This window comes from Cyanistes caeruleus, chromosome 3, assembly GCF_971803275.1.
Source record: "Cyanistes caeruleus chromosome 3, bCyaCae1.hap1.1, whole genome shotgun sequence".
Classification (NCBI taxonomy): domain Eukaryota; kingdom Metazoa; phylum Chordata; class Aves; order Passeriformes; family Paridae; genus Cyanistes; species Cyanistes caeruleus.
The window spans coordinates 114,222,171-114,238,179 of record NC_141703.1 but is presented as its reverse complement, the minus strand read 5'-3'; the positions used below and the strand labels follow the sequence as shown (position 1 = coordinate 114,238,179).

Genomic DNA, 16,009 nt, shown 5'->3' with positions numbered 1-16,009 from the left:
AGTTTGGGGAAATAGCTAAATTCAGTCACTTCACCACAGGCTCCCTTGCACTTCTCTGCACACCCAGCTCTTCCCAGAGGATATCTGCCAGGGTGGGAGGAGGGAATGGAATTTCCCCTCTGTGTATTTCTTTTCTGCTTATTTGGGTTGAACTTACAAATTTTGTTTTCTATACTGAATTCCATTCTGGAGCCAAAAATGACAAAGTTACTCAGTGGCTGTGGCTGCTCGCTGGTGGTAGGAGCAACACAATTCACTCTTGGGTGGGAAGGAGCCCCAGGATGGGAAGAATGCGGGAAATAGAGGCAGCTGAACCAAAATAGCGCCAGGCTGGACTGCCACCCTGTAATTACAGACAGAACCCCCTTCAGGGAGCCCAGGGCTGGCTGCTGCTGGGCTCAGATGGTTCAGCCACAAGCTCTACCCAGTCTGGAGAGGGCTCCAACTTTGTCCTCTGATCCTGCAACCCTGGGAAAAGTTCTGCCCTTCTGGAACTACAAACCAGGAATGCACCTGAACCCCCACGTTTTTCAGGGAGCTCCTGTGATAAGCACTGACCATCAGAAAATAAGTGCTGATAGCACAAAAAAGTAAGAATTATAATTATCAGTCACAGAGATCCTTTGGGTTCAGTACAAAACAGTTTCTTAAAAATGATTTATTTAAAAAAGAACATACCACAAAACCCCTCAGGCTTATGGTTAATGCTCGGTGCTGGCATCACCAAGACGGTCAGCAGGAAAAACTGCTTTGAAGGACACAGATCCAGCAGGCTGCAGAGCCCACGGGTTAAAGCGTGTGGACTAATCCATGTGAAGGAACAAGCTGCACCCCTGAGGTGGAGAACAACGTAGGGATGGAGGCACAGCATGGCAGGAAGAGTTCATCCCATCTGGGAGATCAGGAAGCAGCCCCAGGGTCCATCACTCCTGCACAGCTTGGGTGTGCAGCGATTCATAGGGCGTCACCTGCCCAGAACGGATCACAATTCACCTTTTCGGCTTCACACTTTGGACTCTGGGCTCTTCGTGGAGTTTCCTGCCAGTTTCTCCTTCTCTGGCTCTGCCTTTGACTCCTCTGCCTGGCGGGCTTCCCTCTCCTGCTTGCTGAGAATCAGATACACGGCCCCGAAGCACAGGAAGGCGCCCACCTCGAAGAAAAACTGCAGCCCCAGATACCTGTGGGGCACAAACACAGCAGGTCAGGGCAGTGGGGATGTCCCAAGAGCTCCCAGCACTGACCCCCAGGACTGCGGTGAGGCTGCTCCAGGACTGCCTCTGCTGCCGAGCCTGGAGCTGTGCTGGGACTGAACCTCTGTATGTGTGTGTGCAGCCTGCAGGGCCTGACAGGGCTGGGACTGAACCCCTGTGTGTGTGTGTGCAGCCTGCAGGGCCTGACAGGGCTGGGACTGAACCCCTGTATGTGTGTGCGTGCAGCCTGCAGGGCCTGACAGGGCTGGGACTGAACCCCTGTATGTGTGTGTGTGCAGCCTGCAGGGTCTGACAGGGCTGGGACTGAACCCCTGTGTGTGTGTGTGCAGTCTGCAGGGTCTGACAGGGCTGGGACTGAACCCCTGTGTGTGTGTGTGCAGTCTGCAGGGTCTGACAGGGCTGGGACTGAACCCCTGTATGTGTGTGTGTGCAGCCTGCAGGGCCTGACAGGGCTGGGACTGAACCCCTGTATGTGTGTGTGTGCAGCCTGCAGGGTCTGACAGGGCTGGGACTGAACCCCTGTGTGTGTGTGTGCAGCCTGCAGGGTCTGACAGGGCTGGGACTGAACCCCTGTATGTGTGTGTGTGCAGCCTGCAGGGCCTGACAGGGCTGGGACTGAACCCCTGTGTGTGTGTGTGCAGCCTGCAGGGTCTGACAGGGCTGGGACTGAACCTCTGTGTGTGTGTGTGTGTGTGTGTGTGTGTGTGTGCAGCCTGCAGGGCCTGGTCGGGGCTGGAAGTGTTTCTGTGAGCTCCTGGAGCCATGCACAGCACTTTGGTGCCCCCAAGCCCGCTGTCCATCCTTACCTCTGCCTGAAGAGCGTATTGTCGTAGTAGCGGCAGGCGGCCGTGCGCTCGCACCTCCTCTCCCACAGCACGCAGCTGGTGTCGATGGCGCTGCCGTACAGCACCGGGCCCGGCATCCACGCTGGAACACAGGGTCAGCCTGGCCTGCTGGGGCACAACCACCCCAACACCACGGCCCAGGTGCCACGGCCTCCCCAAGTGCCACAGCCCAAACAATGTCCCCAGGTGCCACAGCCTGAACCACGTCCCCAAGTGCCGCAGCTCAAACCACAGCCCCAGGAGCCACAGCCTGAACCATGTTCCCAAGTGCCACAGCCTGAACAATGTCCCCAGGTGCCACAGCCTGAACAATGTCCCCAGGTGCCACAGCCTGAACCATGTCCCCAGGTGCCACAGCCAGGTAACTCCTGAACATTTCATGACAGGGACTCCACCACCACCCCGGGCAGCCCGTTCCAGTGCTCACCTCCTCTATACTCTGAGCATTTACTGCTCCTTCCCATGGCTGCTGTGGCACATCCTGGGGACCTCCAGGGGAACATGGATTTTCCCCTTTGGAAAAACAGCTGGGGGGATCACAGCACAGGGTTTGGAGTTCCCTGATATGCTGGAGCGAGCAGAGCAGTGTCTGCACACAGCCTGAGCTCCTGAAGCTGAAGTTATTCCCAGCCCTCCTTTGTTTACACATGGAGATGGAGCCCTTGGAGCTGCCTTGTCTCATCCCCCTCACGTGCACCCCCAGAACATGCAGGGCAGCATCTTCCCCTGCCTTGGGAAAGCCCTCTCCGAGAGCTGCCATTATTTGCCTGGATGGTATTTTAGCACATTTCAAATCACCTAAAACTCTCAGCAGCATGAACTGTATCCCAACAGCGAACGATTTGTCTTCAGGCTGGATGCTCCTGGAAAACAAAACGGAACACGTGCCCTCTGGCAATCCCACCAGGATGGATGCTTCCCTTCTTGGCACAGCTCCTCACTCACACACTTGTCCTTCAACCCAGCCACCAAGGATGCCAGGGAGCTCCCATTCACATCACCAAAGCTAATGAGGGTTCATTCATTAGGGCTAAACATGGCCTTTCCTTGGCCTGAAAAACCTGCCAGACCCAGAAAGAGCTTGGAAGTTCATTTATAGCCTAAGACAGAGATTCCCCCATGGCTTTCCCCTCTCCCTCAGCTTTACCCATCCTGGGGTCAGGCCCCACCAGCTTGGGCTCACATCTAGGCTTGCTCCATCCTGCTCCACCCCACAAGCACCTTTCCAAGGATGTGGGAAGCTGGAGCCCTAATTGCCTCTGCACTCAGAGGGGAGGCTGCTTTCAAGCAAAGCAAGGTAATTAAACTTCTTAACTTCACACAGAGCTGCTTAAGGAGCGCCCAAGTGCTGCCGTGCTGAATTACTGCCGAGTTAATGGTGCACGGTGTGCTGAGGAGAAAACACAGCAGCAACCGAGCAGGAGGTGCAGTCCAGGGCTGGTTTAGGCCCCAGGCTGCAGGAACAGGGCAGGAGGTGCAGTCCAGGGCTGGTTTAGTGCCCAGGCTGCAGGAACAGGGCAGGAGGTGCAGTCCAGGGCTGGTTTAGGCCCTATGTGCAGGAACAGGGCAGGAGGTGTAGTCCAGGGCTGGTTTAGTGCCCAGGCAGGGCTGCCAGTCCTGCAGCTGGAGAAATCCTTCCTCCTGGCCCAAATCTCCCCTCTGGAAGCCCTCAGTGGCTGCCCAGGACTGTGCCCACCTCAGGATGAGCATGAAGGATGGCGTGTGGGATGTGCTGGCGAGGATCCCTGCCAGGCAGGACAGGACCACGAAGGGCACGAAGAGGTGGGAGCAGGCAGTGCCGCAGGTGCCTGGCCTGGCGAACCCCCCTGGCCCCGCGATGCAGCTGCACTCGGTGTAGTTCTGCAAAGAGGAAACGACATCCAGAGGCTGCCCACCTGCCCAGGGACGTGCAGATGGAAGGGAACGCTGCCAGCTGCCGGAGTGAAGGAGAGGGGGTAGGACTTGTCTGGAAATAATTAGCAGTAATTAGTACTCACTACTTTGGGGAGACCTCAGAGCCCCATCCAGTGCTCCAGGAGAGCTGGAGAGGCACAAGGGATGGAGGGACAGGACACAGGGAATGGCTTCCCACTGCCAGAGGGCAGGGATAGATGGGATACTGGGGAGGAATTCCTGGCTGAGGGTGCTGAGGGCCTGGCACAGGGATGTGAGCCCCTCCATCCAGGTCTGTGTGCAGGGCAGAGCTGCAGCCAGAGTCCAGGGGCGGTGCTAAATCAAACGTGGAAAACCTCACCTTTGAGAGAGGCCCATAAATAACTAGCAGAGCCTTACAGCAAAGATGCCCCGGGGTGATGGATGAGGAATTTTTCTCTGCTTTTTAGTCACAATTCTATCTTTCTTTGTTTTAAACAAGAAACCCCTGAGGGTTTTTTTTTTTAAGAGACCTTTAAATAAAATGAGCATGACCTTTTGGTTGCCAGAGGGGGTGGCAGTTTTCAGAAGGGTGATCCCAGAGGCAGGGGCAGCTCAGGGTCTCCCAAAACCTCGCTCCTACATCCAAGCTTACATGGTGCCCTCTGGAAGGGCTGCAGCAAAGCTGGGTCACACAATTGTAGGGTTTTCTGCAGGCTGGGAGGGTTCCTGGACACCCTGGGACAGGGAAGGCAGCAGGCAATGGGTGCCACTGGCCCCTGTACCGGCAGAGATGCTGAAAATGGTAAGAAAAGTGTAAAAGAGAAAGTGTGTTCTGAGAAAGCAAGGGCTGGAAGAGAGAGGCATCGTCAAAGCAGTTGGAAAGGATGTTGCTGTACAAAAGACATGGGGTGGTGGTGCAGGAAAGCACATTTGGGACTAGGCTCTGGCAGCAATCATAATTGTTATTAAAATGAAGTGCTGTTAATTAACAAAATGCTGCTGCACACTCCCCAGACAGTCCTGAGCTGCATCCTGTGCCAGGGGAAAGCCACTCATCCCATGTGGGCTGCTAGCCACCTGCAGGTGGGTGTTTTAGAGGCAAAGATTTCCCGAACCGCATCGTCTGCAGAGCCAACAGAGCAGCGGAGGAAGCTCAGAGCCATCAGGGCTCAGTGACAGGCTGGGAGTAGCACGGGAGGGACCAGAATAATCCTAAACCAAAGGAAGGCCAGGGGCAAACCCCGCTCTTCCAGCTCCTTCACTGCTGAATTCCCCTCTCAGGCAGACCCTTGGCTTGGCAGCCTGTGCTCCGGCCGGAGCTGGGCACTGCTCAGCCCTCCTGAGCAGGACTCACCAGGACAGAGCTCTCTGTGAGGACAGCCAGGTGGCTGCAGCCAGCAGAGCAGGGTGAGGTGTATTCCACGCCGTCGGAGCCGCAGATGGGGTTGAAGCCCCTCTCGGGGCAGCGGCACTGCATGTTGCACTCCATGTCGTGGTGTCCAGAGCCAGAGCTGAGCGGGAGGAAAGTGTTCATGATTCATGGTTCTGCACAGCAAAGCCTTCCCCAGGTGGCAGGGAGGACCCACGGGAATTCCACCGCTGCCCCAAGCCTTTGCTCTGCCTGGGCAAAGCATCCCAACCACAACCAGGCACGGGAGCCACCCTCTTCTTTCAAACTGGGTCCCAACCCTGGGCTTGGGATTCTTGCAGCACCACTGTGGGAGGCAGGGAGGGAGATTCCCCTTGAGGGCTGGACCACAGGATTCTGGGCAGGGAATTCAGAGACCTGGGTCGAGCCTTGAGGGCACACAAGAAGGTCCTGCCCACTTTCAGCTGCCACAGCTTGGATGGGGTGACTCCAGGGCTGGCCCCTGCCTGAATTGCTCATCCACCACGTTTTCCAAGATAAAAACCTGTGCTGTTTGTGCCAAAAAGGTGTTTACTTTGGGTTCCACACTTGCTGCTCAGTAGGAAATTTCACTGGGGGAACTCTTAATCCTGATTCTAAAAATCTCATGTTGAAAAGGTTTCACCCCTAAGAAGCTAAAGCTGAAATGACTCCACCAAGTGTGGGACAAGTCATGGAGGCTAAATGTACATTTGCTGCCCTAAACCTGAGGACACAGCACACTCAGTGTTTATCCACAACAGTCTCTTACTTTGTCTCCATTAGCTGCTTCTCCTGAAGGAATAAACCCGTTTCTGGGGATTCTGCTTGGCTCCCAGCCCTAGGAAGTTCCCGTGGCCGGGCTGTGCCCACCTGGGAGTGCCCCTGTGCCCAGCCCGCCGTACCTGTGCCAGTAGGTGACACCTGCCACCTTCTGCGTGGGGCAGCCCAGGAAGAGCAGGGGGAAGGCGGTGAGCAGGCAGAGCAGCATGCCCAGGACACACAGGGCACTGCACTGCCTCAGAGACATCTGGAACCGCTTCAGGATGGCACCGCCCACCACGATCCCCACCATGGCCCCAGGGATGTTCACAGCACCTGGGAAAGGCAGGGCACCGATATCAGGGAACCACACAGTGGGCTGGCTCGGGAGGGACCTTAAACATCACGCAGTTCCACCCCCTTCCACCATCCCAGGCTGCTCTCAGCCCCAGTGTCCAGCCTGGCCTTGGACACTTCCAGGGATCACAGGGATCACAGCTGTGGCTGTGCCAGGGCATCCCCACCCTCCCAGGGAAGGATTCCCTCCTAATACCCAGTCTAAAGCCATTCCCCCTTGTCCTATCACAGTACCTTGTTTTTTATCTGTGCTCTCTATCAGTCCCTCCCTACGGCAAAGCACCAGAGGATTTGATGCTGGGTTCCTGTTTTTCAGCACAGGTGATTCGGAAGGGACCAAGGTTATTGCAGGGACTGGTGGAATAATGCTACACAAAAGCTGCTTTTCAGAAGCAGCAGAATCCCACAGCAAACTTATGTATCCATGGATGGAAGATGTCAGGAGCTGTGGAAAGCTTCACCCAGCAAAATGTGATTTTTCTGTGCTGACAGGAAGAAACACCAAGCAAGCCTGTGGAGGATGTTTCATTTCTGTGCAGTGCAGGATTGTGCCAATTTCTGTGGTCTCCCTTGCAAAATCCCAATTATATAAACCCCCCCAGTTTTTAGGGGAAGACCAAAGTTCAGCTAGAGACAAGCAAACTGTTCAGCTGAGAATCAATGGGCAGGTTGCTTTCAGCCCATAAATACCCACACAAGGAAGGAATTTCCAGCTACAGAAAGCTTTTTGATCTGAAAGAAAAAGGCCAAGCAAGACCCAAGAGTGAGAACAAAGGCTAGAGAAATTCATCCATGGAACACGGTGCTGACTTGAATGCAGAGGGTAAATCAAGGCTGGGAGCAGCTCAGCTGGGCACACAGGACAGCACTGCTTCAGCATTTAACCTTCCTGCCTGCACTCAGCCCTGGGCTCTGCCAGTCTGCTCTGCTCACTTTACTCTGATTTATCTGCTGCAGACCTCAGAGGCCTCTTTCCCCGAGGTGCTGTTTGCTCAAAAATGTGTTTTAAACACTTCTGTGGCAGGATCTCTGAACTCTCCAACCGATTCTGAGGGGGAGGCTTTATTCTAGAGGAATTCTTCCTAATTCCCAGATTGGTTTCTAAGGAGTCCAAAGCTCAGCAACACTTACCAATGATCATGTTGGCCAGGGACGCTGTGAGGGAGAACTGTCTCTCCAGGAACTTGCCCATGAACGTTGCTAACCCAGCAACCATGGCAGAGAGGTTGACCTGAGCCAGCACCACCAGCAGGTACACGGGGTGCCTCAGGTTCCTTAGCAGCACCGCAGGAAAGCCTGGAAGGACAAGGGGGAACCTGTTGCATGGAGAGCAGCAAAACATTCATCAGAGAATCACAGAAGAGCTTGGGTTGGACGGGACTGCAAAGCTCATCTCCTTGCACTCCTTTCCTTGAAGCTTTCTGGCAGAGCTTCTGCTAAAACAAGTACAAAAGTAGATGGGAAGTCATTAAAAGTTCATTTATTTGTTTGCTGCGGTTGCGATTTCAGCGTCCTTTTTGTTTCAATCATGAAAAAATGCATTTTTTGATTACAGGCACAAAAACACTGCCCTAGGGCTGAACCTAGGAGCTGCTGGGAGCTGCCAGTGTCCAGCCTGGAGTGATGTCCCCTTCCTGCACATCCCAAACCCCCTTCCTGCTGCTGCTGGTGCTGCTCTGCCACCGCCGCCCCCCTGCTCTGCTGGCAAGCAAAGGGCAACTTCCAAACAAACTGCTGATGAGTTTCCCAGATGAGAGCTTGGGCAGCCAATCTGCTGGAGCAGAGATAAGGAATTAACAGCGAGGATTAATGCAGAGAACTGCCATAAGTTAATGGTGTTAACTCTGAGCAGCTGACAAACAACTGGGACAATCTTTCTATCTGGGGAGATCTCCCTGGGGCTTGGCTGGGGGCTGTCCTCACACAGGGATGGATTTTGGCTGTCCTGAACGTTCTGGGAAGAGCAAAAGGATCCTCTGTGGGTGCAGTGGGGTCCTCCATGTCCAAAGGCAAAACTCCCCTTTGTGGCAGCATTGCCTTCCCGGCTCAGCACTCTGCCCCCAGATCAGGCAAGCAGCCCAAAAATCGTAGGAAGCTGAAAAAGCAGGTCCTTGGAGGGGTCCCAGCACACCAAGCATGGTCAGGGACCCTGGAACACTGACCCTCTGGAGGCTGGCAGTCAGTGGAGAGGGAGGAGCTGCTTTACACCAATATGAACCCAGGAGGGGAGATGCTTTTGCCTCTAAGTACCACTGAAGGAACTGATTTTTGAAGAGTATTCCTGGAATTTCTCAGCCATGTTGCAGATGGGAAACCTCAGCTTGCTTGCTGAAAAATCTGAGAGCCAATCCAGCCTTTTGTGGAAATTTTTCACCAAAAAGTTCTTTTCCTGGAGGTCACTGGTCTTTTTAATCAAACCAAACCCCTTCTGCCACCTCAGATCAGAGGTAAAAAGCTGAGCAGGTCCCCCAGCAAGATTTCCATCCTCTGCAATGCCCACCTCAGCACTAAATGCATCCTCCTAGCAGCTGGAGAGAGGAAGCTGGGCAGACAGGAAAAGCAAGGGGAAACTTTAAAATAATAAACAAAAAATATCCTTGAAACTGTCTTTAGGGACCATAAGAGAAACAAACAAGTCACGAGTGAGGAGTGCAACGTTCCAATTGCTTTGAAGATCACCTTTAATGGGCTAATTCCCAGTATGTGCAGCAGAATCTGCACATCCTCCCAGGTGTTTTCAACAGAAGCTTAGAAATTAGCAATGGAAATGACTTCAGGCAAGCTAAATCCTACTTTTTTCATTACTGCTGGAAGATACTTTCCACTGTCCCAGGGTGCTCCCAGCCCCGTCCAACCTGGCCTTGGACTCTTCCAAGGAGATTCAGGCTGGAGAATCTCATCTCCAAATGCTGCTTTCATCAATTATCATGTAGAAAATAACAGTACAAAGAGAAACAGAGAGAGGAAACAAAACAAGCAGGAGAGTGATGAAATGGGAAGGAAATTCTCTTTCCAGTGACTTGCAGATGAGCCAGCCCTGAAGTGTTTAGGCTTCCCCCCACACTGTCCCATCTAACCATCACACAGCACCTGCCACCCCGTCCTTGGCTCTGAAAAGAGTTTTATATTTGAGATCCTGGTGATTCTAGCAAGATTGCTCTCCTGACACAAACCAGACACTTCATTTATTTTAGAGCTGGGCTTTGGGGGACAAATTCTCAGAAATAATGAATTTGTTAGCACAGCCCTGACACAGCAACGCTGTTTCGAGCCCCAAACCAGAGCTGCAGCTGGAGCAGGGTATGAGATTTCCTCCTCTCTTCAGCCAGGAGCAGGGAGCTCATTCTCATTCGTGTTTCAGCGGCACAGAGCAGCGTGTTGGTGTAAAAATCCCATCTGAGCGCTATCAATCTGCTCCCACGCAGCCGCTTCCATCACACAGGTTTCGAAATGACAGCGCCACAAGGTCGGGGGGGGAAGAAACCCCCGAGTGCCTCCTCTAATTGAGCATTAGGCTGACGAGCAAACGCTGCCACCAGCGGGACAAAAAACCTGCCCACGCCTGCCTGGCTGTGCCTGCCATGCACTGACCTTCAGAACACGCAGAAATTCCAATAAATTAACGGGATAATATTTGGGAAAGAGGGAGGAAGCTGACACTGGCCACTTTTCGTAAGTAGCTGCCAAAGTGCAGAGTATTTAAAAAACCCAAACATCCCAACCATTAGCAAATGCCTGCACAGACTAAAGCCCAGCTGATCCCCTTCAGCACAAAGAGCTTTCAATTTCCAAACAATTTAATTGCACCGGATTCAAATCTCCCTCTGGATTTTAACTGCTCAGACCCTGGCCCCAGGCAGTGCTGGCCATTCCCGATGGGACAGGAGGTCAGCCTGGCTTGGACAGTGTCTCCAGACTTGGAGGAGGGAGCCTGGTGAGGTTTTCTGGGGATGAGAAGTTGCCAGTGCTGCTGTGGTTCTGATTCCTGCCATGGCCCGAGGGCTGAGCAAGAGCAGCTGGAGACACCCAAACCCCTCTGATTGAAGGGGGTCTCTCCCTTCCCACTGCTCTGCTCCAGGCTCACAGCTAACACTCCTCTTTCCTGCCTGGCTCTGGTGAGATGTTGGCCTCTGATTCCTGCTGCCCACATGAGCCATGAATCACAGAAGTCACAGAAGGATTTGGTTTGGAAGGAACCTTCAAGCCCATCCCATCCATGGGCAGGGACACTCTCCACTAGCCCAGGCTGCTCCAAGCCCTGTCCAGCCTGGCCTGGGACACTGCCAGGGCAGGCATGTGACACTCAGAGTGAGCAGGGCACTGCCTTGGCTGGCACGAGGTGCAGCAGGGAGGGGTGGGCAGGCTGAAGCACACCACTTACGTCTGATGAACTCCGTCAGGGAGAGGCTCTCCGAGTGCTGGCACCTGAGCTGGCTGAGCACGTCCTCCCTCCTCTTGCTGTCTCTGTTCTTCCCTGTCACCACCTGGGGACACACCAGAGCCTGTCACTGCACACGCCATGCCACAGCCTCCCCTCTCCTCTCCCAAACCATGACACAGCAGCCCGGGATGCTGCTGGCCTTGTCCAGCTGCTGCTCCCTGCCCACACCACCGTGGCTCCCATGGGGCTGACAGCACCCAGACACATCCACGCTGCACAGGAGTTTTCCCACCTCTCCTGACAGCAGTGGGATCACACTTCCTCGGGATCCAGCTGTGCCATTCCCCAGGCCCAGCACACCCTGTGCTCAGCTCACACAAACTCAGGAGCTGCAAACCTTGGCAGGGAAAGCTGGAGACCCTCAGGGAGATGTTTTTCTGCCCCAGAGCTTTCACCTCTGTGTGTGGGGGCAGGCAGCCAAGACCACCTGGATGCCCACCAGCACAGCTTTGGGCACTGGTTTGGATGGAGGATGAGCAGCTCCCTGTGTCTCTGTGCCCCCTCACAACCCGCTGGGCAGCAAAGAAGCATCAAAACAGAGGAAAATGTAAGGAGGGGGGGTCTGGGATGGAGGCAAGGAGGGGGGTCTGGGATGGAGGCACAATATTTGTCACCTCCTAAGGCAAGAGGCTGCCCAGGGTGCAGTCCCTGGCCTCGGAGGGCTCAGAGCATGGAAGGTCACTGCAGCCTCACTCAGCCCAGCATCCCACAGCATGGGGAAGCTGAGGGAGCAGAGCATTTCTGGGATGTGCCTGGGATCCCCTGCTCTGCAGGCTTTTAGGGGAATTGCAGGAGCAGGGGGCACTCAGAGGAGATGTGCTGCTGTGCCTGTGGAGGGGCAGGCAGGGCTCAGAACAGCGTGGCTCTCAGCACAGAGTGTTTACAGCCAGAGCCAGCAGCCCCTGCTCTGCCACTGCCATCAGGAGCTGCACAAACGAGTGCATTCAGCAGCAATTAGAGACTTGTAATGGACACAAGGAAACGGGCAGCTCTTGGGCTAAAATCACCTCCTTTGCTGTGGAACTGAGAGCGGTCATTAAACAGCAGCGAGGTCACAGTGGCTGTGCTGAGGGTTCCACGTGCCCTCTTTAAGGGCAAAAGCAATTAAACTCCTTTCCTGTTTTGTACTGCTGGAGCTCGGGCTCTCATGCATTTTTCAAATGCAAAGATGAAACCCTGCTCCCTTTCACTCTTCAATTGCCTTACAGGGGCTCTTCTCTCTGCTCGGAAACTGCTGCGTTTTCCAAAAATACATCCAAGCTGTTCCTGACTGTGGCTTCCTCAGCTTCCAGCTGTTTGTACTTCTGAGAGTCAACAGCCTGCCCACCCTGACTAAAGCCCAGCTCCTCTGGTTGGGATGTCCCTGTGTGTGACCCTTGCAGGGACGTTTCCGTGCTGGCTCGGGAGCAGCAGCGCATGGAGCAAAGCCCTCACAGAGGGGGAAAGCTCCTTTCCCTGTGCTGCCTTGGCCCTGCTGTGGTGTTTTGCTGCCTGAAAGGATCAGGAAATACATTTCTCTGGGATGAAGGAGAGCAAGGGAAGAAGGAAAAGCAGGAATCCTGCCTGCTTGCTGCGGATGATGCTGGAATTGTGCTGGCTGCACCATCGGAGATGCCCAAGCCCCAAGGAGGATGCTGTGCCCCTGCCATGGGGGATTTTGCCATTCTCACAGCAGAAATTTGTCAAGCTGGAGCTGGAAGGTGCAGTAACATCAGCCCTGCCCCAGCATCATGCCAAGGAGAAACAAACTAAGCTTGCAAAATGCCCCCACACTTGGATTTTCCTGGATGATTCCTTAAAGGACTCAGCTTCTTGGTGCCACTCGCTGCATCTCATGTTTTTCCAAAGGGATTTTATCTGCATGGAAGATTTTGGCCAGCAAAAAAGCTGCCCCTGGATCCCTGGAAGTGTCCAAGGCCAGGTTGGATGGGGCTTGGGCACTCTGGGACAGTGGAAGATGGCCCTGCCTGTGGCTTTAAGGCCCCTGCAACCCAACCCATGCCGTGATTCTGTGAGTCCACTGGCATCACTCCACCCTCTCAGGGGATGGGGCAGGCAGACAGGCTTTTGAGGAAGGAGAATGAAGCTCCCACACACTTTGCATCAGAAAAAGCATCCCCAACCCGACCCTGGCCTGGGTAAATCCCCCATTTCCCTGAACAGGCGTGAATAAATCCAGGGATGGCTGAGCAGGGCTCTGCAGGAAAGGAAAATGAAAGCAGCTTTTCCTGCCAGCTCCTGCTTTCCCCACCTGCTACTGCACCTGTGAGAAGGGCAGCCAGAGGTGCCAGCAGGCTGGGTTTATCCAAATACACCCCTGGAAACAGGGATAAATGACCTGTTCTGTGACAGAGAGGTTTTCTTTGTTTATTTTGAGGTGTCTGCAGAGTTTCCCTCTGGCTGTGAACAGAACCTGGCACTCCCAGCTCACTGAAAAGTAAGGTCAGAGAAGTTATTTTCATATTAGACAAATAAAGTGTAAAACCTCACAGCTTGGAGGAGAATTATTTTCCTTCTGACAAGGTCAGGCTCCCTACAAACACTTCATTATGCCTCTTCCAGCATGTGTGGTCCCTCCAGGGACCCTATTTCCAGGAGTGTTAAAATAACCAGCTGAGGGGCACCTTGCTCCCACCAAATGGGAGGATTATTTTTAGCTGCTGTTTGTGCCAGTCTTTAAAGCTCCCTGGGGAGAATCCAGCTGTAGAGACCAGCCCATTCCTGCAGCCTGTCCTGCCACTCGGTGCTCCTTGCTCCTCAGACCATGCCCTGTTCTCCTAGGCTGCCTTTGGGGGTGCTTTTGGAGCTTTAGTGAGGCAGCCAGAGTGTCACAGTACCTTTTTCCAGAGAAAGATCTCAATTTCCAGGACCTAATGGGCACCCTAGGAGAGCTGGACAGGGACTTCTTGCAAGGGACAGGACTAGGGGGAATGACTTTAAGACGAAGGAGGGCAGGGTTGGATGGGATATTGGGCAGGAATTGTTCCCTGTGAGGGTGGGCAGGCCCTGGCACAGGTACCCAGAGAAGCTGTAGCTGCCCCTGGATCCCTGGCAGTGCCCAAGGCAGGCTGGAGTAACCTGGAATTGTAGAAAGTGTCCCTGCAACACGCAGGAAAATAAGTTTTGGTAGCGTGCTGGCATTGAGGCTGAGGAGGAGAGCCCTGCTGAGTGACCAGAGGGGCTGGACAAATCCCCAGGGCTCGGACACGAGCGGGACACGCCAGCCTGATTCCCATAAAATCCACTTGAGCTCTGCAGTGAGGCGTGTCAGTGGATGTCAGATGCTGTCCCAGGCAGGGGGAAGTGTCACCCAGCCCCTCTGGCATCTGGGAGAGGTTGGGTTCTGTGTCTGGAGTGTCCCCTGCAGCAGGAGGGATCAGGGTGGACAAGACAGATCCTGCTGAGAGCAGCTTTCCCCTTTTTGTGGCACCCTCAGAGATGTGGGACGGACAGAGCCTGTGTCCCAGGGATACTGGAATATTGTGGCACTGCTGCTGCCTGCCCTGGCATACAGCAACACTGGCAGATGGCAAAGCATGAGCTAAACTATGGCTACACAGCAACTGGAGAGTGCTTAAAGTTCCTCACAATCCAGGACACAACTCCAAGGAATGGTTCAAGCTCATGGAGGCAGGATTAAACTGGAATTACTTGGGAAAAAGGCTGTTCTTGATGAAAACAGTTTTTCCAGTCTAAGAGCCTCATCCTCCCATCCCCTTCCTGATTTCATGACAATCCCATGGGGATCAGTCCTCAATAGGGTTAGTCAGGACACTCTGGTGCTAGAAACCTTCTGACAAGCAGCAAAGCAGAGAAATAAAGATGTTCTGGGTTTGGAGTGACTAATTTACCAAAAAAAGATCAAAAGAGCAGCCCTGCGCTATCATTCATGTTAACACGAGCCATTCCAGGAACTTCAAAGAAAGAATTCATCAAAAAAACAGGTGAAGCTGAAGTGTGGCTGTGGAATAGAAAATGTGAGTCTCCAAAGGCACAGAGGGCTAGCTGATACCCAGTGCTTGCTGCATGATGCCCACTGAGGAGGGTGGCCAGAAATGGAATCCAGGCTGGAGGTGCAGGAACACCTCAGCTGCCTCTGGGCAGAGCAGAGCTGTGCTTTTCTCATGGGCTGTTCCAGTGCTGTGCCTGAAGGGATTTGCAGTGGGCAGGATGGCACACACATGCAGGAGAACATCCATGACAACACAGATTTCCAACAAATCCTGGAGTGCTCCTGCAGCTCACGTGTGATACCCAGAACAGCATGTGGCAAACTTTCTACAGAGGCCTTTATTTGAATTTTTTAGGCAGGGCCCCTTGCTGCTGCTGCTGCTGCTGCTGCTGCTGCTGCTGCTGCTGCTGCTGCTGCTGATGATGATGATACCCTGTGGGTCAGGCATCCCTGCTGCCTCCCATCCTGCAAGGAAGGCAGAATTTGGCTATTTGCTGTATTTTCCCATGAATGTTATTATTTATGACTGCTGGTAGATTCCAAGAGCTTTCTGAGGAAGATGCAAAAATGGGGAGGAAGCCAAGAATTCAAGAAATTCACATGTTGCAGAGGGACACGTGGGTGCTCAGCCATGTGGGAGAGTTCCCCACAGATCCCAGCCAGAAGAGCTGGGTGAAATCTTCCTGCTCTTTTTAAAATCAATATCCACCCGTTCCCCCTTAAACTCTTCCAACTCAGAGCGCAGCACTTGCCAGAAAGTGCAGCTGTTTTAGTTGGAAGTGCATTACTTTCCCTCCAGAGGCGTTTATGAAATTAATATTCCCATCATCCCTAATGAAGAACTTTTCCCTGAGATGGAGCATGCCACCCTGGCGTGCTGAGCAGACCCTGCTAGCACAGACCTTCCCTAAGGCTTCAGAGCAAGCCTGGCTGCGGGAGGACCGACCAGGCACATTGAATTTGGGATCACCCTCACCCTGCACGGAGCAGCTCCCACCCCATCACCACGCAGCTCCTGTCAGCCAGCAGTAAATCACCGCATCCCCACGCTGAACTGGTGAAACAGGTCGGGGAACCCCAAATCTCCGTTCATTCCCGTGGAAATTCAGGCAGCGTCAGGAGAAATGAAGCGTTACTCTGCACCAGGTGCACAGACTTGTTCAGGCAGCAAGGTTTTGA

The 16,009-nt window shown here is 53.8% G+C and overlaps 1 protein-coding gene across 11 annotated transcripts in view; it reads right to left on the bottom strand.

Annotated features, from left to right (window-relative positions):
* Positions 1–628: 628 nt before the first annotated feature.
* Positions 629–16,009, bottom strand: part of SLCO2B1 (solute carrier organic anion transporter family member 2B1) — a 33,170-nt gene continuing 17,789 nt past the window's right edge. For 5 of the 11 annotated variants that reach the window (XM_023945597.2, XM_086883659.1, XM_086883657.1 and 2 more), the window contains 8 exons: positions 10,819–10,921; positions 7,569–7,733; positions 6,224–6,416; positions 5,286–5,442; positions 3,753–3,916; positions 2,855–2,919; positions 2,018–2,138; positions 629–1,178 (listed from right to left, as the gene is read on the bottom strand). In XM_023945597.2, coding sequence (XP_023801365.2) covers positions 1,004–1,178; positions 2,018–2,138; positions 2,855–2,919; positions 3,753–3,916; positions 5,286–5,442; positions 6,224–6,416; positions 7,569–7,733; positions 10,819–10,921 — 1,143 coding nt within the window. In that variant the 3' untranslated portion in view covers positions 629–1,003. Of the gene's footprint in view, positions 1,179–2,017; positions 2,139–2,161; positions 3,561–3,604; positions 3,917–5,285; positions 5,443–6,223; positions 6,417–7,568; positions 7,734–10,818; positions 10,922–16,009 lie in introns of those variants that run through there. The other 6 variants (XM_086883652.1, XM_086883654.1, XM_086883658.1 and 3 more) reach the window with 3 other exon arrangements.